We start from the raw sequence: 27384 nt of genomic DNA on the forward strand, positions 1-27384 counted from the left end.
ATCTTGTTCGTTCGCTGATAGGATTCATAAGTTTCTGATAAGTGTAGCATTGGCTTAGATTGTTTTTTTGATAACCCCTCTTGTTTGTAGATACATTTATGTTTAGTGAATGAGGAAAAGAGGGGGTTGTCAGAGTTCATGGGAGCCAATCCACTTAGAAAGCATCAGTTCAAAATGGCCGCTCTGTTTACTCCATAGACCTGCCACTAAGATGAAGTCCTCTTTCGCTTTCCTTTGATTGGTCTTCAAGGGGTGTAGTCCTATTGCTCTGTTTAGTGCAACAGTGTGATAAGGTCTCCGATGAGTACTAGAGTATACTGTTTATGATAATCATCAACAGGCGAGCGTTTTGGGGAAGGGCAATGATACCATGTCCCGGCTGGAACAATGATCAAAAGCATTTACAGAAAGGTTTACGGCACCCAGACGCTCCTATCTGCTGCACACTGAGGGCCAACAGATGACATCTGCAGCGGCTACCACAGGAGAAATCTGTTGGTCACCTTCAGCGCACATACGTGCCTGTACACCACCACCTAACTGGGCATTTGGTGGCAGAGGGCAGCATCAGTCCCGATCTCTCCGGCGATACAAAGCGCAGAACAGAGTGCAGGGTGCAAATCCCCCAACCGGGCAGCACTGTCCTCAGCATCGCGACCTGCAGCATCGGAACCTTGCAGCGGATGTGCAGTAGCACTCACCCATGGGGTCGTCCTGCGATGTGTCCCTTGCTGCCGCACCCGGTCTCAGAGTGCACACCACAGCACCACAGCCAACGGAGGCGAAGGGGTTGCAGAAAGCAAAGTCGAGATCTCGCAGCTCCCGATCCCAGCGTGGTGCAGGAAATCCTCATGTAGGTAGGTGGAAAGTAGGAAGTACAAGAGGGAAAAGGGCAGATGGTGGGGCTAACCAGAGATATGCACCGAAACAGTTATCTCCAACCCAGGAGCTCCAACAGGGAACTCCTTCTCCTCGGTGGCCATTTTCTGAAAGTACTCTTGAACGGTCTTGCCCGATCCACTTGTATATGCTTTCTTGGTTGGAGAAGGATGGTGGAGTTGGTTGCCTGATGATTGTCCTGGACGCCGGCGCTGATTGCCCTTCGGCAGCCTATTGGTGGTGTGGGGCCCATCTCGGAGAGGGTTTATTGTAATGCATATGGGAGGGTCGGGGTGGCGGAGCTGTTCACCCCCACAGTTTACTTCTACCAGTTAAAAGTTGGGTGACAGGCACTCTGCATAGTTGTTGGATGGGCAGTTTTACGCCCAGAGTGCAGGGGAGCAGGGAGGGGGGAAGTTGGGTTGGGGGGGATTGTTCATTGTAAGTTCAGAGATGAAGGTACTATCTCTCCGTAGACAAAGGGAGGAATCAACGGTTCACATGTGCGTTGATGACTATGCAGTAGGATAAGAGCATATGACTCCTAAGCTTGAATGTCAATGTTTTGGGGGACAAAGTTAAGCGATGCATAGTACTGCAGCTCGTCAAGCGACACTCCCCTGACATAGTGTTCCTTCAGGAGTCCCATCTAGTTGGTAACTCGTGTCAGGCACTGAATAGATAGGGTTACAGACTGGTGGCGCACTCGGGTTTCACTGCGTGACCCAGGGGGTTAGGCATTATGCTAAAGAAGTCATTCCCGCTTTCAATACAACGCACTTGGATTGACAACATGCGTCGGTATTCAGCAATTACAGGGCAGTGGGAGGGGACAACACTGACATTGATGTCCGTATATGTTCCGCCGGGCCTGCAGGGCCATTCGTTTAAGGATCTTGGGGCTGTCATGCTTTCGTTTCCAGAGGGATATTTCATAGCGGGCGGAGACTTTAATGCAGTGGTATCGGGAACGCTAGACCGTCATCCCCCACGAAACAGCGGCCCTTCACAACAGTGGCTTCCCGAATCTGTGGAAGTAATGGGCCTGGTAGATGTATGGAGAGCACTACACCCACAGAGTCTCTAATACACTTTTCACTCAGGGGCACATAACAGTCTTTCCCGCATAGATTACCTTCTTATGCCGGCATCCCAGGTGAGCAGTGTACGCGATGTAAGACACTTAGCGAGGGGTATATCAGACCACTCTCCTATCTGGGTGGAGGCAGTCCTACATGAAAAAAGGGTAGGGAAGGTCGCGCCGATCAACCCCTGGTATCTTTGGAACCCAGTGGTAAAAAAGGCCCTGCTTCAGGCCATAGATTACTACTTTGCGGACAATTGAGGATCCGTGACCTCGCATCAAATCATACGGGAAGCGTCCAAGACAGTGCTGAGGGGGCAGCCGCTCTCACTCATTGCAGGGGTGCGAAAAGAGATGGTGAAAGACCTGCTCTGTCTGGAAACAGACATCCTCCGATTGGAGGACGAGAGTCAGGGACCAGCCACGGAAGAGATAACGCAGGAGCTCAAACTCAAGAGGGAAGAGTACAAGTTACTGGCTACTGATATGGCCAAAATGTTAGGCAGGGAAAAGGAGGGCAGGATATATGACTTGAGCGATAAGGCCGGGAAGCTCCTACCATGGCTGGACAAGAAGGAATTGGCTATTCGATTAGTGCCAGAACTCACGGATGCTAGCGGCGAGAAAATAACAGATCCACAGGTGATCGCCAACGAGTTTGCCGAGCATTACTGGCAGGTATACCGGGCGAGTTCCTCCTTGTCTGAGGAAGACTCACGATCAATGCTTTCAGACATCTGACTCCCAACCCTGTCACCGAAGGAAAAGCAGTCCCTAGATAGCACTTTTACTAATGATGAGATCGTGCAGGCAATCAGAAATCTCCAACCTGAGAAGGCGCTGGGTCCTAGCGGCATGCCGAGTGAATTGTACAAGCTCAAACTATACGCCATGGTGCCACATATGCGGGCGAGTGGGTTTGCTTCTTCGGGACCAAAGGGTAGCAATTCTAGTTACAATATACAAAGACGGCAAACCCAGAGATAGGTGTTTATCCTACAGACCCATTTCCCGACTGAACGCAGAGCCCAAGATCCAGGCCAAACTATTGGTGAGACGATTGACCCAGGTCATTAGTAAGCTGGTACACCCTGAGCAATCAGGCTTTATGCCCAATCAGAACAACGCATTGAACCTGAGGAGATTGCATGGGGTGTTGGGGAGACTCAGGACGATCCATGAGGATACAGTGGTGGTCTTGTTAGACGCCACCATGGCATTGGACACTATCGAGTGGTCATAGCTGTTCGCAGTCCTGGCCAAGATGGGTTTCGGGCTCAGGTTCATAGGTTGGGCGTGGCTATTGTATGCCGAACCCTTGGCGTAAATAGTGGTCAACAATAAGAAATCTGAGGTGTTTGCACTGAGTTAAGAAATTAATTAACAATACGCCCGATCCCCTTGTACTGATTAGGGAACGGTGGGTGAAGGATGGACTAGAGCTGGACGACGAAGAATGGCAGGAAGTCATCTCCTCCCCACGAGAGGTTGCGATTTCCTCTAGGCTGCATCTGGTACAGCTAAAGATTCTGCATAGAGTGTATGTGTCTGGGTCTCGGCTTGTCAACATGGGAAGGGTAAATGATGGGAGGTGCAGGAGGCAGTATGGGCAGGAGGGCACATTCATTCACTTCTTATGGGAATGTGGGTACATACAGAGTTACTGGCGGGGAATACATGAGTGCATGAAAGAGGTTTTTGGGGTAAGCATTCGACCTGAACCAAAGCGTTGTCTCTTAAATGTGTGGGAACCCACGGACTTAAATAGCAAGGACAAAACATGGGTCACGTTGGGCCTGATGCTGGCTAAGAGGAATATAGCCCAGCTCTGGGGGGCTGTGGTGCCGCCTCAACTCACTAAATGGAGGGTAGGCATGGACTGGTGCATGTTTAGAGAGAAGACAGTATACACAGCGCGTGGGTGCCCCAAAATGTTTTCTGCAATTTGGAATAAATTGAATGCATACCTGGGTGAAATTGGTGCTCCACCTGTGATCCCCTCCCTAGAGGAACCTGTAACGCCTTGAGTCCTGAATCAGTCGCCACCACCGGTATGATTCAATGTTCAGACGTTATTACACTGTAAAGATGCTTTATTCATCCTATTTCTATGCATGGTATCGATTCTCTTTGTTTAATAAAAAGAGTTTATAAAAAAAGAAAGGGCCATTCCATGGAATCAAATGACTTTACACAATGGCCCATGGCCCCCCATCCTCTCCCATCTGTGTTATGCTGTTGTGGAGGCACCTCAAATTCAGCCTGGTTGAGCAGTATGGCATAACTCCAGTCCGGTCTGAGTGGACTAGACCTGACACCACTGTGCGTAATCTATTTGCAAGCACTTTTGCAAGGATTTCCATGTTGGTTCATCGAATGTAGCCATATGTGCTGCGAATTCCTCTGCTATCTGTCTGCTACCTCGTACAGTCTTGCCCGTCTCCATCCTGAGTTCCCGAATATGCATGCCCTCCCGTTCCCTGCTACCTATCCATGCCAGCAGTTTTTTGGTTTGTTCCCCGCTTCGTAAATGTGCTTCTGTTTGGTGCGAAAGGATGTTATCACAACATGGCGTGCCACCTCTCGGTACTCTGTACGATTGAGCTCTAGGTTACAATTAAAGGGTGTTGTAGGGCAGGCACTATGGGGCATATGTACAAGCCCATATCGCCACCACTATCACTTTTATCGATGTTGTGCTGACGATAGGGGCTTAGCCTTATTTACAAGGCAGCGTTAAGCCACTTAATGTGGCTAAACGCTGCCTTGTAAATAAGGCCCCCTTCCAGGCTATGGTTAGCGTGAAAGGAGTGGACAGAGGGTGTTGCATGGACGTTCCACTGCAACACCCATTTATTTTGAGGCTGCTCCCTATGTACAAGGGCAGCGTACATGGGAGGCAGCGCCAAAATTAAGACCAGGGAAAAACTGGTCTTTAGTTGGCGAAACAAGGAGAAGTTCATTATTTCTCCTCGTTTTTGCTTTTTCCATGTGTGCTGTCTTGTGCAGCACACATGGAAAAAGCAAAATGCCATGCATTGTTTATGTACAGGAAGGTCCCCCTTCCTGTACATAAACAATCTTTTTAAAAAATGCCATTTTTGTGACTTTCATGTGTGCTGCATTAAGTAGCACACATGAAAGTGACAAGATGGCATTTTAGGATTGTTTATGTGCAGGGAGGGACACCTTCCTACACATAAACGATCCTCCCCTGCACGTAAACACCCTTGGGCTATGATGCAAGGGTGCCTGCGTTGGTGCTACACTGCTAAGTCTGTTGTATCGTTGTAAATATGGTGCAGCCTTGCATTTCATAAGTGGCGGAGTGAAGTGTTAGGCGATGACGGCTAACGCTTCCCTCTGCCACTTCCTTGTACATATCCCCCTATGTCAGCAGCTCTAAGTCATGTTCTTGCATCGTCAGGCGCTTGATTCGTTCCCTCTTGTCGCCACTTCCCCCAATTTGAGAACTCCCAGGCTGCTCTTTACCTTGTTACCAAGTCTATTAACATTCCATGATAGCAGTGTGAAGTTCTGCATATGTGTCAAGGTAGTTGGGTACATGTATTTTTGACTGCCGCTTCCATACCGGGTGGGCATGGTCTATCTCTTCATGCCTGATTTGCTGTGTGTGTCTGTAACATTCCTTTGAATTATCCCCCACCCTACCTTACCTTGCTGTGATCTGGAACCTGATCACCCCCCAATTCATTGAATGTGTGTACCCATACCCATTAATACATTCCAACGTTATGCAGTGCGCATGCAAGAGCACACCTCTCCGACACTAGAGCAATATCAACTATTCAACTTCACACTCATATCGCCCCAGACATCCCGGAACATGTCTGCCTTTTCATGCAGGCACAGGGCACACACCAGAAGTCCAGCAGCTCCCCACCCCCGTGACCATTCAAAGCCCATCATGTACTTACAGTCCCTGGATGTGGGAGAGGCAAATAGACTAATATTATGTGGTCTGAGTGATCACCGGTGCCTGCTCCCCTTTGAAATCAGGGTCAGACCCTGTGGAGCCCATCTCATCCCCCCCCCCCCCCACCCCCCATGGCGCCAGCTCTCCCCATTTATTATTGTCATGAATGCCACTGAAGTTCTTGATTTCCTCCACCATCTTTTCCTGCTTGGCTCTCATATGTGCTTTTGTCTGTGAGGCTCTACGGTTGATGACGTTCTGCATTCTGGTTTTCCAGGTCTTCCACTCTGTTTCTCTCTCTGTTGGGCCGCTGGACCTGACCTGATGCTCCAGCCAGTTCCATGCTACATGCAAGGAGAGCGGAAGTGGGCCTCTTCCTTGTATACAATTCGTAGCTATGCCGGAAAGATGAGTGCGTATTTGAGGCCCAGTTGACGTAGTACTTTCTTCAGTGGCTAAAGGCCCCTCTTTGTTTCTGGACCAAGGTTGTGTGGTCTGGGTGTATATTAACTTCCTGTCCCTCAGCAGTCCATGGGCCATATTTGTGAGATATCTGGAGGATGTTATTACGGTCTCTATAGTTAATTAACTGAACTATGATTGGTCGGGAAGGCTGTCTCGGGAGTGGGGCATGCACTGGTATTCTGTACGCTCTCTCTACTGAGAGAAAACACGAGGGTCAGCCCTGCAGCAGCATTTTGTCTAGCCATTCCTCCAGGAAAATCTCGCCGTTTGGTCCGTCTGCCTTCTCTCGGACCCCTTTCATCCTCACATTGTGCCTCCTGGTCCTCCTGTAGCATCCTCCAATCAGTCAGTGAGAGCTGCTACCCCCTTCTCCTGGTGTGTGCATCTTTGTATGAGTTTCTGCACTGCCAGATGGGTTGTGTCCAGTTTGAGTTCTTCCTCTCGAACTTGTGAAACCAGCTTTTTGTGGTCGGCATGCAGTATGCCTACTTTGTTTACTGCTGCAGCAATTTGGGCCTCCACTGTCAGCTTGGTGTCCTTAATGGCTTCTGGTAGCATTGCAATGTCTTTCAGACCTCCTATTAAATATGTTGACGCGTTTCGGCCTGTGTAAGAAGCAAAGAACACAGCCATATCTGTTTAAAACAACTGGAAGACTGAAGAAGAAAAAATTCTAGCTGGCACATTTATTGTTTTCATTTGATATATGGTTTGTGTATGTGCAACTCAGTGTGATTATTATCCTCTTTATATGTTTTTGCATTTTTTTTATCCATGTATGTTTAATATGTTTTACATCTTCTCTACACCACAGGTACCTTCTCCAAGAATGAACAATTGTAGGTCCAGACATTAAAGCTAAAATAAATTTGTTTAGACTTTGAATATATCTCCAGTAACTAATTCATGTATTCACTGAAAAACCTATGATGTAATAATTTGTTCCCGCATTTATACCATTGTTTGTTTACATATGGCACACTGAGTGAGTCACTGATTGAGAGGTTTTCGAAAGCATACCATTACCCAGAGGGTGTCCTGGCTCTAAACAGACAAAGAAAATTCAAACAAGAGGTCTGTCAACAGTCCCAAATGGAACAGACGAATTTTCAACTTTTCACTAAATTTGTAAAAGATACTCTCATTGTGGAGCCTGGAAGAAAGGCCATTCTATAATTTTGGGCTTCTATAAAGAAACAGAGCGAATCGAGATGTACCTCAGACTGTATACCTTACAGGCTTTTCTAGACAGCATCATGCAAGACAATGTGCATGTTTTATGTTTTTTATGTCTACTTGTTTAGTTTGGTGAGTTTCTGTTTTGTTTTATATGACAAAATCTCAATAAAATCTGATTGAAATAAAAAAAATTAAAAAAAGGTACAACACCCAATTGGTTTCCCACCCTAGTCTTCGGGATCTTGGGAAGGGACAAGAGGTTATCAATCATCTGGACCAGAGCCATCACACCGAAGGTCAAGATAAATGAGAGAGAAAAGGCAATTGTAGGAAGGTGGAATCTGACTATATGGTTGCCCCCAACTTTTTTCCTGGTATTTGAATGGTTTTTGACTAATCTGGCTGGGATCCTGCTATCCAGGACCCCAGCCTATCTGCTTCCTCTCTAAACTGATGTGAGTACCCTAGGTACATATCAATTGAATACTGAGGACACCCTATCAGCCCCTTGTAGCTGGTACCCTAGGTACCCAGGGCATGGGTCCCTCAGAGGCCTACCAGGGGCTGCAGCACTTGTTGTGCCACCCCTGGGACAGCTATACAAACTGACACCACCAGACCACTACTGTAGTCTGGGTAAGGTGGTGCTTGCACCCCTTACAGGGATATAGGTACCCTGTATCCCACTTAATATAACACATATATCCTCATAGGTCACCCCTAAGGCAGGCCTTGCTAATCCTGCAAGGCAGGGTGCTGAGATATGTGTGAGGGGGAACCCCTACCTGTGTAGGGCCCCTCTGCAACCTTCATAAAACTATTGCTGGGTTGTTTGTAGTGCAGCCATACCATATACTCTTAACCGCATTATAAGTAATCGCGATAGCGTGATAATTTGAGATTGGATGTCGTGTTTGGTGTCAAACATGTAGGAATCGTACCCCCAATCCAACCATGGGAGTGAGGAAATGATTTCCCCCCTGCTAGAGGGGCGATATGTTAAAAGCGGCAGATTTTAGACACCAATTTAAAAGTGCACACGTAGTACAAAATGGATGCTACCTGCCACCCACACGACTCTGGCTGCCTGTTGCTGGGCAGAACTCCAGCCACGGTAGCTGGACAATAGGGATCTTGTTGCAGGGAGGTGTTCCCACCTCCCCAGACAGACTATGTGGATTGGAACTGGGTGGGTGCACCATAGGATGTCTTTCAGACCTGCACGTAGGCTTCTCCAGTGCCTACTTCTGCATACACTGCCTCAAACCGGTTCAGGGGCATCCTGTCCCCTGCCCAGGCGGGAAAACACACAAAGGGGAGAGGGTGTAGCCACCCTTTCCCGCCTGAACTCTCATTGGTGGGCTCTGATTCAAACACTCTCCTAATCCTTGGATAAAGGTGGGTTCAGGGTCCCCAGAGGCTCAGATTAATCTTGGACTTCACAGACTTGAACCTTCGACTTGCTGCCGCACAGCTGAATGAAGAAATCTCCCTTGGGGTAAAGGAGTTACCCCCCTGCTTGGCAGGCACCTGAAACACTGCAAGTGACCCGGGTAGAACTTTGCTGCTCCTATGGACAACGAAGACTTCTGCCTACCTTGAGGTGGGTTTCCAAGCATCCCAGGGGCCAGTGAGTGTGCACAGCAAACCTCAGCACCATGGACCCCGTGGGTGTTGAGATCCCCAATACCCCAGGACACCAGCCACCTCTTGCACAGCACACGACCCCGACCAGTGGGGAAATTGGACTTTGGCCCATTATTGAGCTAACCTCTCAGCATCCTCTCTGCCAAAGATCAATGCCCTAGCCCACTCCGGCGACCCATGGGCGCATCTTTACGCACGCCAATTGCTGCCTTCTGCGGTCCCTTGTCTCTCGACTGGTGGGCCCTAGCAGAGGTCAATCTTCACTTTAAAGGGCTCCCCGGGTTGCTCCAGGCCTGCTCTACAGTCTCCTCACTGGAAACCTTGCTCAGACCTCGTGGGTCTGCACCGTAGCTGTTTTGTGATCCTTGCGTGGGTTGCGGTAGCCAAGGCTTAGTGGATCCAATCTGGACACTAACAACGCAGCGACCTTCATCCTTTGTGGGACAGTCGCCCTCCAGAAGCTGGCCTCCCTTGAAGCCTCCTGGACCCCGTGGAAGTGGAAGTGAAAGCCACTTTGGTACTAAAGGTACATATAAATTTAGCTTAGAATACAATAAGTTCTACTGAACTTGGAGTTGTGTGTAGATGGCTTAGCACACCTTGACTACAACTCAAGAAAGGGTTCAATAGGCCACACCTAGTGTAAGTATATACAACAATCCACTACACTAGAAATGTCTTCAGGAGCCCATAAGGCCCTGGAAGGACCTTCAAAGGTCCCAGTCGACCGGTATGACAATCTCACTTTTGCTGAGCTTAGGGAGATGTGCACTGCTAGACATTTGAAGACAACCAAAGGTGCCAACACTCAACGTCTCAGAGAAATTCTGCTCATTGCAAACTTCCAGCAGACTTTAGTGTCTGATGGGGTAGACAGGTTGGGTGGGCATCCCACAGAAGAGGACACCCAGGTGGTGGACTCTGATGAGGACCAGTAAGAGGATAATGAACTTGACCTGGATGAACCAGACCACTCATAACATGGAGGTGATAGCCCATGAGGCACTCCCTCCATCCCTAATGGGAGAGTGGTGGATCCAAACAGAAGGGACAGATCCCCTTCAGAGGAAACTAACCCTTCTAAGAGATCCACAAGGACCTCTGCCTCTTCTCAGAGAAGAGAGTCCTCCCAAGAGAGGAAAAGCAGACTGATCCAGTTTGAGCAAGCTAAGCTTCAGCTCAGGAGAGAACAGCTAGCATTAGACAGGGAGTCCCTGGAGCTTCAGAAAGCTTCAAGAAAGTGGGGTCTAGAGACCCCTGGTGACAGTAATAATACCCCTAGAGTTAGAGAGAAAGCTCCTGACCATAGGAACCTGCATAAGATTGTGCCCCCCTATCAGACAGGGGATGACATCCATAAATGGATCACTGCACTTGAAAGGGCCTGTAAAGTTCAGAGGGTCCCAGTAGATCAGTGGGCAGCAATCTTATGGTTCTCCTTTGCTGACAAAGGAAGAGACAAGCGCCTCTCTGTTAGGGAAGAGGATGCAGATGATTATTATATCTTGAAAAATGCTTTGATAGATGGGTTTGGTCTAACCACTGATCAATACAGATTAAAGTTCAGAGATACCCAGAAAGCACAAAATCAAGATTGGGTAGACTTTGTAGATTGTGCTACCAAGGCTCTGGAAGGTTGGTTAAAGGGCAGTAAAGTAAATGATTATCAAGGATTGTACAATCTCATCATGAGGGAGCAGATTCTTAATAACTGTCAGAACCAACTCTTACACCAGTACCTGGTGGACTCTGATCTGACTTCTCCCCAGGAATTGGGTAAGAAGGTAGACAAATGGGTCAGAACCAGAGTTAGGCCCAAGAACCAAGGTGGTGACCAGAAGAAAGAGAAAGGTGGGGATAATAAAACAGAACAGTCCTCTGAAGGGCACCAAAATCAAGTTCTGGGGGTGGGTCCCAAAATCCTTCCTCTTCCAATAAGAAACCATATTGCCATGTGTGCAAGCAACCTGGCCACTGGAAAACTGACTCCAGTTGTCCAAAGAATGGCAATAAAGAAAATGTTCCTCCCATTGCAGCTCCAACACCTCCTGTTACTACTAGTAGTAATCCCCCAGGTGGTGGGAGTGCACCCAAAAACTTAGTTGGGCTTTCTTGGGGAACTCAGGTGGACTCTGGCCTAACCAGGTCCCCTACACAAGCAACTCTAGTCTGTGATGGTGGCATGGGGTTTGCCAACTTTACCATGAGTCCCAATATCTTGGGCAGGTACAGACAAGAGCCCATGATCAATGGTCAGAAGGCTGTGGCCTACAGGGACACAGGGGCTAGTGTCACCATGGTGACAAGGAGGCTAGTGTCCCTAGAACAGCTTTTACCTGAGTTTAGATACCAGGTGACCAATATTGATGGCATTAGGACAGACCATCCCATGGCAGTGGTAAATTTCAGCGGGGAGGGGTCACTGGCCCAAAGAGAGTGGCAGTGTCCCCAACCTTACCTGTAGATTGTCTACTGGGGAATGACCTGGAAATCTCAGCCTGGGCTGAGGTAGACCACAATGCCCATTTAAGAATGTTAGGCATCCCTGAGAAAGTGGATGGGACCCTGAGGGCCTCACCTCCACCCCAGGATAAATTAAAGGGAGTGAAACCTGAAACAATGGATCACTCCACCCAAACAGAGAGCATAGGGGGTGAGGAACAGTCCTCCCCCACCAGACTAAAGGTAAGGGCCGGCTTTCTAAGGGAACTGATCCTGGCCCTTGTGAAGTACCTGCCCCAGAAGTGGTCAGGCCTGTCCTGGTCACAGCTCTAATGGCAGGGGATCCTTCCAAGGTGGTACCCAGTCTGGAGCAGGTATCCTGCCCCTCTCTACCCTGCCTCAGTCAGCCCAGGGCTGCAGAGGTCAGGGAGGTCAGTGGACCCCTAGTGGACCCCTGTCCAGAGGAACCCCCTCATCAGCAGATTAGGGACACCCAGCAGAGTAGTTCTAGCCAGGTGACCATTCCTCCACAAACTGAGGGATCCCCCTTGCCCCTAGGTACAGGTACCCCCCAGACAGACTTTGTTGGGCACAGGGAAACCTGGGGCATAGTTGCCCCACACCTTCCAGTGACCTCCACTATTCCAACCAGAGGGACCCAACCCCCAGCTGTAGGCAGCCAGAGGTTGTCCCTTAGGGCCAGATATGACACAGTCATGGACAGAAAGGCTTCCATGGTGACTAGTGACCTGAGGAGGTTGAGACCACCCCAAATAGGGCCTCACTTCCAGACTCAGACACCTCACCAGCCTGCATCTGTACCAAAACCCAATACAGGTAATTCCCCTAGACTTTGGACAAACTCTAGAACCCCTTGGGGTAGGATTTCCCAAGTGGACCATGAGACAGGGAGCAACCATGCTAGTGCAGCTTCTTCCTTATATGGCCACTCAGGAAATAAAGGCTTATCTGGACAAGGTTAGCCTTATCTCCTTTTGTTTGGGGGGGGATTATGTAGGAAGGTGGAATCTGACTATACGGTTGCCCCCAACTTTTTTCCTGGTATTTGAATGGTTTTTGACTAGTCTGGCTGGGATCCTGCTATCCAGGACCCCAGCCTATCTGCTTCCTCTCTAAACTGATGTGAGTACCCTAGGTACATACCAATTGGATACTGAGGGCACCCTATCAGCCCCTTGTAGATGGTACCCTAGGTACCCAGGGCATGGGTCCCTCAGAGGCCTACCAGGGGCTGCAGCACTTGTTGTGCCACCCCTGGGTCAGCCATACAAACTGACACCACCAGACCACTACTGTAGTCTGGGTAAGGTGGTGCTTGCACCCCTTACAGGGATATAGGTACCCTGTATCCCACTTAATACAACACATATATTCTCATAGGTCACCCCTAAGGCAGGCCTTGCTAATCCTGCAAGGGAGGGTGCTGAGATATGTGTGAGGGGGAACCCCTACCTGAGTAGGGCCCCTCTGCAACCTTCGTAAAACTATTGCTGGGTTGTTTGTAGTGTAGCCATACCATCTACTCTTAACCGTATTATAAGTAATCGCGATAGCGTGATAACTTGAGAGTGGCTGCACAGAACCATGTCGTGTTTGGTGTCAAACATGTAGGAATCATACCCCCAATCCAACCATGGGAGTGAGGGCATGATTCCCCCCTGCTAGAGGGGCGATATGGTAAAAGCGGCAGATTTTAGTCACCAATTTAAAAGTGCACATGTAGTACAAAATGGATGCTACCCGCCACCCACACGACTCTGGCTGCCTGTTGCTGGGCAGAACTCCAGCCACGGCAGCTGGACAATAGGGATCTTGTTGCAGGGAGGTGTTCCCACCTCCCCAGACAGACTATGTGGATTGGAACTGGGTGGGTGCACCATAAGATGTCTTTCAGACCTGCACGTAGGCTTCTCCAGTGCCTACTTCTGCATACACCGCCTCAAACCGGTTCAGGGGCATCCTGTCCCCTGCCCAGGTGGGAAAACACACAAAGGGGAGAGGGTGTAGCCACCCTTTCCCGCCTGAACTCTCATTGATGGGCTCTGATTCAGACACTCTCCTAATCCTTGGATAAAGGTGGGTGCAGGGTCCCCAGAGCCTCAGATTAATCTTGGACTTCACAGACTTGAACCTTCCACTTGCTGCCGCACAGCTGAATGAAGAAATCTCCCTTGGGGTAAAGGAGTTACCCCCCTGCTTGGCAGGCACCTGAAACACTGCAAGTGACCCAGTTGGAACTCCGCTGCTCCTACGGACAACGAAGACTTCTGCCTACCTTGAGGTGGGTTTCCAAGCATCCCAGAGGCCAGTGAGTGTACACAGCAAAGCTCAGCACTGTGGACCCGTGAGTGCCGAGATCCCCAATACCCCAGGACACCAACCACCTCTTGCACAGCACACGACCCCGACCAGTGGGGAAGTTGTGCTTTGGCCCACTATTGAGCCAACCTCTCAGCATCATCTGTGCCAAAGATCGATGCCCTATCCCGCTCTGGTGACCCGTGGGCGCATCTTTACGCATGCCAAATTGCTGCCTCCCGCGGTCCCTTGTCTCTTGACTGGTGTGCCCTAGCAGAGGTCAATCTTTACTTTAAAGGGCTCCCTGGGTTGCTCGAGGCTTGCTCTACAGTCTCCTTGCTGGAGACCTTGCTCAGACCTCGTGGGTCTGCACCGTAGCTGTTTTGTGATCCTTGCGTGGGTTGCGGTTGCCAAGGCTTAGTGGATCCAATCCGGACACTAACACTGCAGCTGCCTTCATCCTTTGTGGGACAGTTGCCCCCCAGAAGATGGCCTTCCTTGAAGCCTCCTGGACCCCGTGGCTGACGATCCAAGCTACCCATCTTCCACCTGGAAGCGCCCGACATTGAAGGGCTCATTCTCCTGAGCCCCCTGGTCACTGTGCCGTGACCCAGACTCTGTCCCCTCTGCTTTCAGGTCCCAACCCTCAAGATCTACATCTTCAATCTGCACGACATTGACGACGCTTCACGCCAGCAGTAGTTCTTCACCTTTTCCCATTGAAAACGAGATCGCGACCCGACATCGAAAACGACCTATGCACCCTGCTTCCCTGGGGCAGGTAACAGTGGTACCTCGGTACTCTCGTGGGTGTGGGCCCTCCAAGAGCTTAACTCTAAGCTGCTAAACTTGAACTCCTGCTAGAAGTGTTTCAATTCTTGCAATTTCCAACTGCAACATTCTCCATAGGGTTTAATAGAGATTCCGACAGTAGTTTATACCACTGCACGCATCTCCCGTGGGCCCCCTTCCTCACTACCCTGGGTGGTTTCTTAAGGGTAATATAAATTAACAACAGGAGAGAGAGGGAGTTTTTTGGAGCCACTCTTAGTCCCCCAGGGCTAGTATAGATCAACAACAGAAGAGTGTGTCCATCAGATGTGAACAAGTGCAGAGCGATATAGAAAAGTGAATCACTATGTTTTTAAAAGAACCCTCACTCACCAACCTAGTTGGTGACATGCTTCATCATTGGGTTCCCACCGGAGAGACCGAATGTCTCCCCGGTGTGCTGCGACGCCTGAATTACAGCGGAGCTGGTTTTTTGTGTGTGGATGCAGTGCAAAGGGTGATAGTGTAAGTTTAAAATATGCCACAGTTTCAACCAATAAGGAATTTTAATAGTGGTAAACCGGACACAATTAAAATGGTGTGGCGGACGATAGGAACTGGAGATAATTAGACCAGCTACGTCCTAAATCAAGTGCAAAGTGATAAAAGTGGTCAACATGTTTCTGCTTCTTGCGTCAATGCACGAAGCATTCGTCAGGACCTAATGTGAGACCACCACGGCGGTATACGCGCACTAAGGCGTACCCTAACCTGTGGGGTCAGATACCGCTTAAGACTTACGGTCGAGTTTACCCTTCAGCAATTTCTGAGAGCTTCAGTTCTGTTGAGGTAAAATAGAAAAAGACAACACAGAACAAACAAACAGTGATTCACATAATACATATATAGTTTCACAGGAAAACAAGCTTGGGCTAATCACACAAGTGTCGTGAAGATATTTCATGCACACACATGGTGGGAATTTCCCATTGCTCTGAACCTACGGGAAAACATTTTTTGCTAGTATTAACCCGTGTTCAAATTGTAAAGGCATGTGGTGCTCTTTAGCGCTATAACTAATTGTGCCGGAAAAGTGCTACACCCTATTTTTGGGGGTGATACGGCAAAGCGGCATAAGTGTATCGCCTTCACACTGATGGTCAGCACTGCACTATGGCCGACTTCTAGGAGGCGATAGGAAAATAAAATGCTTGGTTTGTAATGGAGATTCAAGGGTTATAGTATCATATGGATTTGTGAACATCAAGAGAGCCGATCACAGTGCTTACGTGATGTTCAATTCAGTTTCACTACATGAGTCCGGGTGGGAGGCGGGACTTATAGTCACACTCTGGACGGGGAGCGAAAAGAATAAAAAAGAGTTAAAAACTTACACGGTTGGAGTAAAGGTATAGAAATCCGTACTGCAGCACCTTTACTTACTACTCCAAAGTCACCAGCCCTCTGCAACACCTATTTGGCCCTCCTGCGGACTCGGATGTTGATGTCCGGCGCAGCCGAGAGGAAAAAATAGTGAGCGTTTACCAATCGTAAGGCGTCACGTCATCACGTATATCACGTGAGACGTTGACGCGGGGGAAAAAACAGCTAGACTGCTGCCTGTCAGGGGACAAAGTAACCCTAGGTAGACTTCCGGGAAGGTAGCTCGTTGCCTAGAGGTACGGTGCCAAAAGAGGGGGTATCTCAAGGGAGGCTATTTACATTATCCTTGTTATGCGTACCGCCTGCTAAGCAGGTGTACGTGACTACTCTGTCCGCAGAAAAGATTTTTTGTGGAATTCAGGGTTTTTGATATTCATTTCGCGTGTTACAATATTTAAATATGTTAATACTCTCGAAACAAGGCAACGGCAGTAGTATCAAAATCGTTGCCTAATACGTGTTCAGTAGAGCAAAGGCTTTGTTTAAGACATGTCCCAGTGCTCAGTTCCTATTGCTCTAAGCCCGTGGTATTGAAACACATTTGAATAAAGGCAATAGCGAGAGTGTAAGGAATATTGTCTAATGAGTGTTCAGTGGAGCCCAGATTTGTTCATTTGAAGGGCATCTGCAGCAAAGAACACAGTCTCGTGGTGTCATAAAAAAGGGGTGGTGGAAAAACACAGAGTAACTGGTTAGGAGTTTTGCCTGCCAATAAATTGTTTCATTGGCATATTATCTTTATGACTTATTATCTTTTTAGCACTGTGCCCCATGGGATGTTGTCGTTGAAACCCGTGGTATGACTGGACAGGCGATAAATCCAACGTTGTTCCTTTTCGAACAGGATGTTGGTCGCTCTGATCCCTGGATTAATTTGTTCAATTATAGTCCAGGTTAGGTCGTCAGGGGTGTGTTTGAGGGCTGCGTAGGACGACAACATCCCATGGGGCACAGTGCTAAAAAGATAATAAGTCATAAAGATAATATGCCAATGAAACAATTTATTGGCAGGCAAAACTCCTAACCAGTTACTCTGTGTTTTTCCACCACCCCTTTTTTATGACACCACGAGACTGTGTTCTTTGCTGCAGATGCCCTTCAAATGAACAAATCTGGGCTCCACTGAACACTCATTAGACAATATTCCTTACACTCTCGCTATTGCCTTTATTCAAATGTGTTTCAATACCACGGGCTTAGAGCAATAGGAACTGAGCACTGGGACATGTCTTAAACAAAGCCTTTGCTCTACTGAACACGTATTAGGCAACGATTTTGATACTACTGCCGTTGCCTTGTTTCGAGAGTATTAACATATTTAAATATTGTAACACGCGAAATGAATATCAAAAACCCTGAATTCCACAAAAAATCTTTTCCGCGGACAGAGTGGTCACGTACACCTGCTTAGCAGGCGGTACGCATAACAAGGATAATGTAAATAGCCTCCCTTGAGATACCCCCTCTTTTGGCACCGTACCTCTAGGCAACGAGCTACCTTCCCGGAAGTCTACCTAGGGTTACTTTGTCCCCTGACAGGCAGCAGTCTAGCTGTTTTTTCCCCCGCGTCAACGTCTCACGTGATATACGTGATGACGTGACGCCTTCCGATTGGTAAACGCTCACTATTTTTTCCTCTCGGCTGCGCCGGACATCAACATCCGAGTCCGCAGGAGGGCCAAATAGGTGTTGCAGAGGGCTGGTGACTTTGGAGTAGTAAGTAAAGGTGCTGCAGTACGGATTTCTATACCTTTACTCCAACCGTGTAAGTTTTTAACTCTTTTTTATTCTTTTCGCTCCCCGTCCAGAGTGTGACTATAAGTCCCGCCTCCCACCCGGACTCATGTAGTGAAACTGAATTGAACATCACGTAAGCACTGTGATCGGCTCTCTTGATGTTCACAAATCCATATGATACTATAACCCTTGAATCTCCATTACAAACCAAGCATTTTATTTTCCTATCGCCTCCTAGAAGTCAGCCATAGTGCAGTGCTGACCATCAGTGTGAAGGCGATACACTTATGCCGCTTTGCCGTATCACCCCCAAAAATAGGGTGTAGCACTTTTCCGGCACAATTAGTTATAGCGCTAAAGAGCACCACATGCCTTTACAATTTGAACACGGGTTAATACTAGCAAAAAAAATTTTCCCGTAGGTTCAGAGCAATGGGAAATTCCCACCATGTGTGTGCATGAAATATCTTCACGACACTTGTGTGATTAGCCCAAGCTTGTTTTCCTGTGAAACTATATATGTATTATGTGAATCACTGTTTGTTTGTTCTGTGTTGTCTTTTTCTATTTTACCTCAACAGAACTGAAGCTCTCAGAAATTGCTGAAGGGTAAACTCGACGTAAGTCTTAAGCGGTATCTGACCCCACAGGTTAGGGTACGCCTTAGTGCGCGTATACCGCCGTGGTGGTCTCACATTAGGTCCTGACGAATGCTTCGTGCATTGACGCAAGAAGCAGAAACATGTTGACCACTTTTATCACTTTGCACTTGATTTAGGACGTAGCTGGTCTAATTATCTCCAGTTCCTATCGTCCGCCACACCATTTTAATTGTGTCCGGTTTACCACTATTAAAATTCCTTATTGGTTGAAACTGTGGCATATTTTAAACTTACACTATCACCCTTTGCACTGCATCCACACACAAAAAACCAGCTCCGCTGTAATTCAGGCGTCGCAGCACACCGGGGAGACATTCGGTCTCTCCGGTGGGAACCCAATGATGAAGCATGTCACCAACTAGGTTGGTGAGTGAGGGTTCTTTTAAAAACATAGTGATTCACTTTTCTATATCGCTCTGCACTTGTTCACATCTGATGGACACACTCTTCTGTTGTTGATCTATGGTTTCTTAAGGGGCCAGCGACCCTAAGTGCCCTAGGCACTGTCTGTAGAATTGTCGTGGTTCTTATGCCACTTTTTTAATATATGGTTTGGACCCCCCTGGGGCCCTATGATTCCAGTGCTATTTATTGTAACTATCAATGCTTGTTTGAATTGTATCTTTACCTTCAGTTTCATAAAGAGACTAGTGGGATTATTCTTAGAATAAATACATATATTTTATATATATACCTGTGTGGACTACTCATTCATTTGGTTATTCAAGAGGTTATCTATGGTAAAACAATAAGCTTAACACTCCTTCAAGACTTAGCCTGAAGGCTGCTCTCCACAGCTACCACTAGGATAGCTTTCTTTAAAGGTTGTCTTTTAACCTATCACCATAAGAGTCGAATTGGACTGGTGCAAGGTGTCCCCTATAACTAGTGGACAGCATATGCCAGGCCACCTTCTCACGGCCATGAAAAGGAAAAAGGAGCAAAACTAAAGTGCAAAGAGGCCTCAGTGTTCTGAACAACTTGGAGCTGTTTCACAAGTGGAGATGAAACCCCAAAATAAAACTGAAGGACTTATAGGGCAAGTGCCTAGGATACGGAGTACTGCAATCAGAGAAGGTAAATACATTAGAAACAACGTGATGCGACTGTTTGAATATGAACAGAGAAAGAGATGACAGAGTTGAAGGAAACACCCACATTCTACACAGTGGGTGCTAGTAGGACTAGGAGTTAGAATTAAAGGCCACCGAGCTGAAGAAGACACAGAGGACAGGCCGCCCACCACACATACCAGTGGACAGGCCGCCCACCACATATACTAGAGGACAGGCCACTCACCACACATACCAGTGGACAGGCCGCCCACCACATATACTAGAGGACAGGCCACTCACCACACATACCAGTGGACAGGCCGCCCCCACACACACCAGAGGACAGGCCGCCCACCACACATACCAGCGGACAGGCACCCCCCTAGAATTAAAGGCCACCGAGCTGAAGAAGACATGGAGGGCAGGCCGCCCCCTCACATGCCAGTGGACAGGCCACCCACCACACATACCAGCGGACAGGCCGCCCACCACATATACTAGAGGACAGGCCACTCACCACACATACCAGCGGACATACCGCCCACCACACATACCAGCGGACAGGCCGCCCACCACATATACTAGAGGACAGGCCGCTCACCACACATACCAGCGGACAGGCCGCCCCCACACATACCAGAGAACAGGCCGCCGACCACACATACCAGCAGACAGGCCACCCCCCCACACATACCAGAGGACAGGCCGCCCACCACACATACCTCTGTTTCACCTCAATTCAGTTTCAGCCACTCGGACTCAGCCACAGGGAGGTGGCTTCCATTGGTCTAGGAGGTGGCCAGGGCCGGCTTTAGGGCGGTGCGAGCGGTGCCACCGCACCGGGTGCTGGCTTCCTGGGGGCGCCGTATTTGAAAGTTTATTATGCTTTTGAAGCACCTGCTGCAGCGTTTTTTTCCCCCGGCAATTACCAGGCCTCACATAAATGCCAAGATAACTTGTGTGATTAATTATCTTCCTGGAGAGAGATCAGCATTTTGTATAGTTGGGGTTTTGACTTCGGTGAAGTTAGTGCAGAGGGTTAATATGCCTGCTGCAAAGAACGTGTACCAAGTAGATTACAGAGTTGGTATGATGTAAACAGGTCAGCAGGTTACTGCTTTCAAAAGAGACATCCTTTTGTTACTTGCAATTTATAACTTAAAGTCCTAATATACAACAGTGAGCTATTAACTTTCATCCTAGAACTGCATACACACTGCAAAGTATACATTATTAGGACATTGATTAATGTTGCAAAAAGGGTTAATGTGGCTAGAAATCGATTATTATTAAAGAAAACTCCCAACTATGCTGTTTCTTTTTCGACTCAGAGTTTGTGCTTCTCCACACCAAGCACTCTTAAACTATACTGCCTACCAGTATGGATGACATGTAACGCCTACACTTTTAGTCCTTTGGCTTATGTAACATTTCCTATACACTGATTTACACTCGTATGATTGATTGTCTCTGTGTAACGTGTGTGTGATGCAAAGTGCTCTGACACCCTACACTGGTATGAGTGGCGCTATATAACTAATTCAATGCATCTGAGAGGGTGTGGTTATGGAGACTTGGTCACTGTTAAAGGGTGCTAGTGAGAGAATCCGTGGTGGAGGTGTTCATGGGGGGGGCGCCAACAAACATTGTCGCACAGGGCGCCACCAGCACTAAAGCCAGTCCTGTCTGTAGCCCCACTGTCTAGATGTCCACAGAAGCGTGATTTTGCTGTATTTGCCAGCTCAAAGAGCGGTCCAAGGGCCCCTTCCTTCCTTGCACGAGGGCCCGTGACACACTGGGTATGTCACAGTGTGGCGCGAGGGGGCCATGGGCGCCATGACAGGGCGCCCTCATCGGAGCCACGGATGGGCCCGCGAGGCCCGAGCCCTGAACCGCGACGCTCCCTCTCTGCGCCCTGGCTTTTACGGTGCACTAAAATGTTTTATGACTTGGCTCGACTCGTTAGCGGCCTGATTTTAAGTATTAAGAGTATTAAAGCGATACTTAATTAGCTGGCTGCATGTTCTCCTTCGCTCGGTGTTGACAAATCTTAATTATAGCAGCTCGCGGGCGCTGATGGAGGCACGGGGAAGGATGCCAGCCTGGCCGGGCGTGCCAGGCATACCAAGCGCCGCCTGCTGTCTTTGGATGCCAGCGCTCCGCCGCCTGGACTCGTTTCTAGGCAGAGCCTGGGTGGCCGGGGGTGTGGGTGATGGAGAGCAGCAGGAGGACCGCCCAGGGGTCGGCGACGAGGGCAGCCTTTGCTCCTGCATGGACGGTCAGGGCACTTCCGAGTCCAGAAGGAGATTCGAGTGCTTCGAGGCCTCGTCGGGGGTGTGAAGGTCTGTGCATATGCTGCAATAGAAGACAGTGCACGGCCGTTTCTCTGCCTAAATCATCGAGGAAATCTTTGGTCAGTGCACCTATTAACATTAATATAGCGCCTTACGACAACTGACGAGGTGCAGGTGATTGGTGAAGGCGTGGACTGGCTAGGGGACGCTGGAGCTTGGGGAAAAAAAGCTCTTAGCGCAGGACTACAGCAGTCTTTCATCATTTATAGAGGGGGGGAGGGGTGGTAATAACATAGATCTGGTCCACCAGCCCCTGCATGCACCACACATTCAGTTTAGTTTTCAGCCCTTGTGAATTTCAAGGAAAGGGTCATGTCAGGCATCCACAGACGGTTGACTATAGAGAGGCACAGCGTCGTACTAGACATGTGCAGTGACAAGCATGCACCCCATGCTGGTTAGGGGTTACCCCCTGCGTGACAGGCGCACACCAGTGACAGCTGGTTATCCTCTCGCTCCCTAACATGCTGTCTAGGGAGCCCTTCAGAGGCATCAGACATCCGGGTCACCACCCAGGGTGTCCAAAGGCCGCTTCTTCTCCGAATCTTTCCCTGCACAGTGCGCCTCTGAGAAGGTAGGTGTGGATTCTGGTCATGGCGAAGGGGGTGTAAAGCACAGTGAGTGTGGGCGGGACGTGGGTGTCATGGCCGATGGTTATATAAGCCTTATAGTGCCACAAGCTTGGCATCACTAGAGCTGCGATAACGGCCCCCTGTCCAGAGCGGCATCTGGGCGGGAAATGGCAATATTCACTTTTTTTTCTCAGGAGCCGAAAATTCTCACATAACTCTTAGATCCAGTGGCAATGTTGCTGGCTGTGAAATCAGGTTATCAATGGTGTATCGTGGCTCCTACAGTTGACCACACTGTGTGATTTTGGCCAACATAATTTATCTTGCTGTCCATCTAATTGTTGCTTAATTCATCAATGGAGTTTATGGGCAACCTGAAGCCGCGGGTTATAAGAAGCCAACTTTATGTGAGGATGATCGTCCAGACCCAATATTTTACTTTCAAAGCCCGGTAACTTATGGGTCCTCAGTTGAAAGTGTGGCGAACAGTTCAGCATTCAGTTATTGTCTAAAGCGCAGGTGGTTCATTTCTGCCCACAGCTCTGGGTTCAAGTCATTTTAACTCAGAGGTCTTCAAGCTTTCTTCTTCCAAGTCCCCTCTTCAACTAAATGTTTCCATGTCGGGGGACCGTCAGAAATGTAGTGGTTGAGGAGGGAGTGAGGCCTAATAAATTGCAAAAAATGAAGCACTCCGCAAAAGCCAGTGTTTTTCATCTTTGAAAAATAAATGCAAAACAGAAACTTCTGACATAATTTTTTCTTGTATTTCAATGCCATCTAGCCCATCTGTAAATGACTAATGAAGCAAACGCATGCAGTACTAACTCCTAAAAAGTACAACTTTTAACTGGTCAGGGATGATGCAAACCTCTCAATCTTTTGAATCTCCCATAACGGTGAAAGTCAGGTATTCTTCAAGAAATCTCATTAAAATCAATGTAAATGAAGTATTCTTTTTAGTAGGGTGGGGATGGGTTATTTAGGGGTTTCCGGAACTCATGGAGTTTCACTTTGCAAAATTTTGGGGAGTTACATGAAAACTCAGTGAGATTCCGTGGAGTTCTGCAAACAGGCTGAAATCCACCCGTCATCCTGCTCGCGTCACTTCAGGGGGCGCTGCTGCTCAAGCTGATTTTGCTGCCACTTGAGTAGATTTGGGAAAATCTCACCTGGTGCCTCCCTAGCGCCCGAAAATCACACCATGGGACGCCAATTCTCGCTCTCCAACTTACCATTGGAGTGCCACGAGTGAGAAAAAACAAGTGTAACGCGGAGTGGACGAAATTCTGCCAACTCGGCAAGGGGAGCAGAATTTAACACCCACCCCTAGTTTTTTTCAGAGCACATAAGCCCTGAAGTGAATGCAAGGTATGTCCCTGGTATGGAGGGTGGAGAGTCCAAGGAAACTGACACCCTCCATAAGAGTAAGCCTGGGCAGAGTTCGCAGTCGGAACTCCGCAAGGTGCAAAAAAAACTCTGTCGTGCTCCGCAGAGCTCCGCAATCAGCTGAGTGCATTGGCTTTCAGTGCAAGGTGCTTGTCCGCACTCTGCAATCACCGCAAACGGCACCGTGCACAGCGCAAGCGCGCGCTTCTTCCTTTCTGCCGCTTGAGTAGATTTTTACTGGAGTAGGAGCTTTCTCAACGCAAACGGATGGTTATCAAGTGAGTGGTCGCGAGCATACGCGACCACTCGCAATGAGTAATCTGACCACTCGCTTTGAAAAATCTTGCCGGGAGGTTGATTTTCCTCGCTCGCCAACTTGACGTTGATGAACGAGAGCGAGAAAAAACTCTGCTACGGTACGTGGAGCGGAGTTTTTCAGAACTCCGCCAGGTCCGTGTAAAGCGGAGAGCGGAAAACTCCTCAAACTCCGTGAGCGGAGCAGAGTTCACTGCCAAGACTTACATAAGAGGGTAAAATGAGATGCATGCATGATGCTCTCGGCCGCATTCTAACATATGGCATAATCTGCTGGAGGACAGAAAGAGCAGATCTCAGAGCCACATTTCTATACCAAGTGCTTTCTTATTGTAGGATCTTTAGTGTCTAAAATACCTCATTAAAGAAACTATTGTAAACAGAGCTCTTGATAAAGAAACACAGCTCAGATCTTCTACTCCTGTCCATTCATGCCCCAGCAGATTTGAGATGCGCTTCTTTTGTGTAGTTCAAAGCAAACAATCTGAGGTCTGTGGGTGCCCTTTTTATTAGAGCATTTGACACAGTAGGTTAGGTCTTTTTCTGCTACGGCATGCTGAAGCAGGCGGGAGCTCCCCTCTGCTCTTCTCCCCATGCCACTGGTCTGATGTCCCAGCAGTGTCACAATGAGGCCCCCTCCTCTGCACCATAGGACATTGCTATGAGTCCCCCAGCAGGCAGTCACCCCTCCCTATTTGTTAACCACATTGAACCCGCATGCTTTCCCCCCTCCCTTACACCTTGCTCTGCTCCCATCAGCCAACACGAATAGACCCCCAGGAGTCAGACCATTCAAAGGGTAGTGCCACTCTCCTTGGGTGCCATTGCCAGTCGGATGGGGCAGCGGGATCCTCCCCTCCCCTCCCATCTTTGAAAATGAGATGTGAAAGACAAGCTGGACAAGCTCCAAACAAACAAAGGTCCGGCTTCCAGGCTCTCTATCAAGCACTGGTGAAGTACCCTACAATCAGCCCCACACCTTGTGGCTCCTCTAACTGCTGAAGGATGTGTGCCCCCTGAAAAGAGAACCATGGACCCCAGAGAGGGTACGTCCTCCAGTTTGAAGACATCTGTTCTAAAGTCTGTTTTAGGAACCATCATGTACAGTGATTGACCAGATGTAAGGTGGCTGACCATACATTTCTGGCTGGCTGATAGTGGCGTGCCTGCTCATGCGTTCACTCCAAAACTTTGCACTGGGGGTGAGGTACTTATGTGCAGTGCAGAACAATCTAAGTGGGCTCCAGTAGTAATGGAGGGGGTTGAGAGTGTAACCTTTGCTTCTCGCATAGAGGCCATTCAAGTTTGACTGAGAGAGAGAGAGTGCGTGTGCATTTGTGCGTGGGTGTGTGTGTGTTTGCGTGGGTGTCTGTTTTTAGGTCTCGTGAGCCAAAGGCTCGAAGAGACATTTTATAACTGGGCATTTTCAAAGTGCTGCCGTGGCCTAAAGCTACAGTGCACGTGAACGTGCACGCGCGCAGCCGCCAATCACTGCTGCGCGCGCACCACTCGCGTGCTTGCCACACAGCGCTCCCGTCCAAGCGATCGCGATCACTTGCTTTGATCGCGATCGCTATTACTTTCGTTTTCGGCCGCGCGGCCGAATGCTTGTTTCCCTCTGTTGTGGTGGGATCCATCTCAGCACTAATGACTGGGACTTGGCGATTGGCCTTACAGAGATCCAAGAATAATGACTCTAAGGGAGGTGATGAGGAGGAGCAAGGGCATCAGTTGTTAGGTTATTGCATAGCTGATGCTGAGAGTGTTTGTGGTGGATGGCTGGGTGGAGGGAGAGAAATGCCCAGCATATTGCACTCAGGAAAGATCTCCTTTAAGCATCGAGCTCTGTATTTGTTACGATGATTTTTCTCTGTCGCTTCACATTTTAGTTACAATCTTCCTACGTCTGTTCTGTACTGTTGAAGCTTTTTTTGATAGATCAAGCAACGAACGCCAAGCAAAATCAGCCAAAAACGTTCAAAGCAGCTTCACGCTGGAGGAGGCCACGCCTAAAACCGGGCAAAGGGGGATTGCTTACATGTCCGGCAGCTCACCCAGCTCTGAGTGCAGCTCTGTACCCTGTCGCCCAGTGGGGAAATATCCACTACAACACCCCTGTCAACAATGACCGCAGCAACGGTACTTGACTCAAAGTAGACCAATTCGAGGGCTATTTTATTTTAAATATTCCTGGTTTAACTCCTTTCCCTGAAAATATTGCTGCTCGCTTCAGTGACAACACCCAAGTTTCAAAAATCTGCGCAGGCGCGGCTCTTCACATGTACCGTAAGGGCCAGCTCAAATGCCAATCCCTCTCAGGAACCTACTTATAAGTTAGTGTAGCAGGCAGGGCTTTAAGTGTGATGGAAAACTGTAGGGGCGTGGTCGATGTAATAAGGGCGTGGCTTAAAACACGTAAACTGAAAATCTGTTCTTAGCATCGTGTGCCGTCTGATTGGTATTTGGCTGCTTCTGTCATTGCATCGATGTATATATTTTACGTAAGTAACTTAACACTTAGCCAGGACCATTGGCTTTGTCAATGGTTGTTAGTTGCGTAAGATAAATAAGCAACAAATATGGCTTCTGTATAGCATATTGAGAATGCTTCGGTTCTGACATGGTGAGACTGTGAAAGAACTTAACGAGCCTCTTTGAAGTGACATCAAAGGCAATGAAGGGTGGCACTGCTGCAGAGTTAAGATTTATTTTTTTCACCGAGAGTGAGGGCAAAAATGGAGAGCCCGATATGGACCCGTCTCAGCACCATATTTTTAGAACTGCAGGTGCTCCGCACCGGCAGGACCCGGCCCACTTAAATCCCAGGTGCAGCTGAACGGAGGTCTCGGTGAGTGGGGGCCCTGTGCGCCTCAATTATGGACGTCTTTCTACAAAATATAGTCGAAGGGCAGTTGAGCTTATTTCCCTTACCTACTTTATGATACATTGCCCCCTTGTTACGGTGCTGAATTTTATATCATCGTGAGCTCCACGGAATCTGCCCTAATGTGCTCTTAATACCTCCCAGTCTCCTCCCGCCAACTCAGAACCTTCCAGTCTTACATAAGAGCGAAGACGCTAAACAGAATCTCAAGCATCCACTCTGCTTCCACTTTCTATTTAATCAGGTAAACCGT

At 48.6% G+C, this 27384-nt stretch overlaps 1 protein-coding gene across 1 annotated transcript in view; it reads left to right on the forward strand.

Moving 5' to 3' along the window:
- Nucleotides 1-300: 300 nt before the first annotated feature.
- LOC146783249 (uncharacterized) overlaps nt 301-27384 on the forward strand; it is a 99193-nt gene continuing 72109 nt past the window's right edge. The window contains exon 1 of the mRNA XM_085634218.1: nt 301-857. Within this exon, the coding sequence (XP_085490344.1) occupies nt 704-857 (154 nt within the window). The 5' untranslated portion in view covers nt 301-703. The remainder of the gene's footprint in view (nt 858-27384) is intronic.

The sequence above is a fragment of the Triturus cristatus genome, chromosome 11 (assembly GCF_964204655.1).
Source record: "Triturus cristatus chromosome 11, aTriCri1.1, whole genome shotgun sequence".
NCBI lineage: Eukaryota > Metazoa > Chordata > Amphibia > Caudata > Salamandridae > Triturus > Triturus cristatus.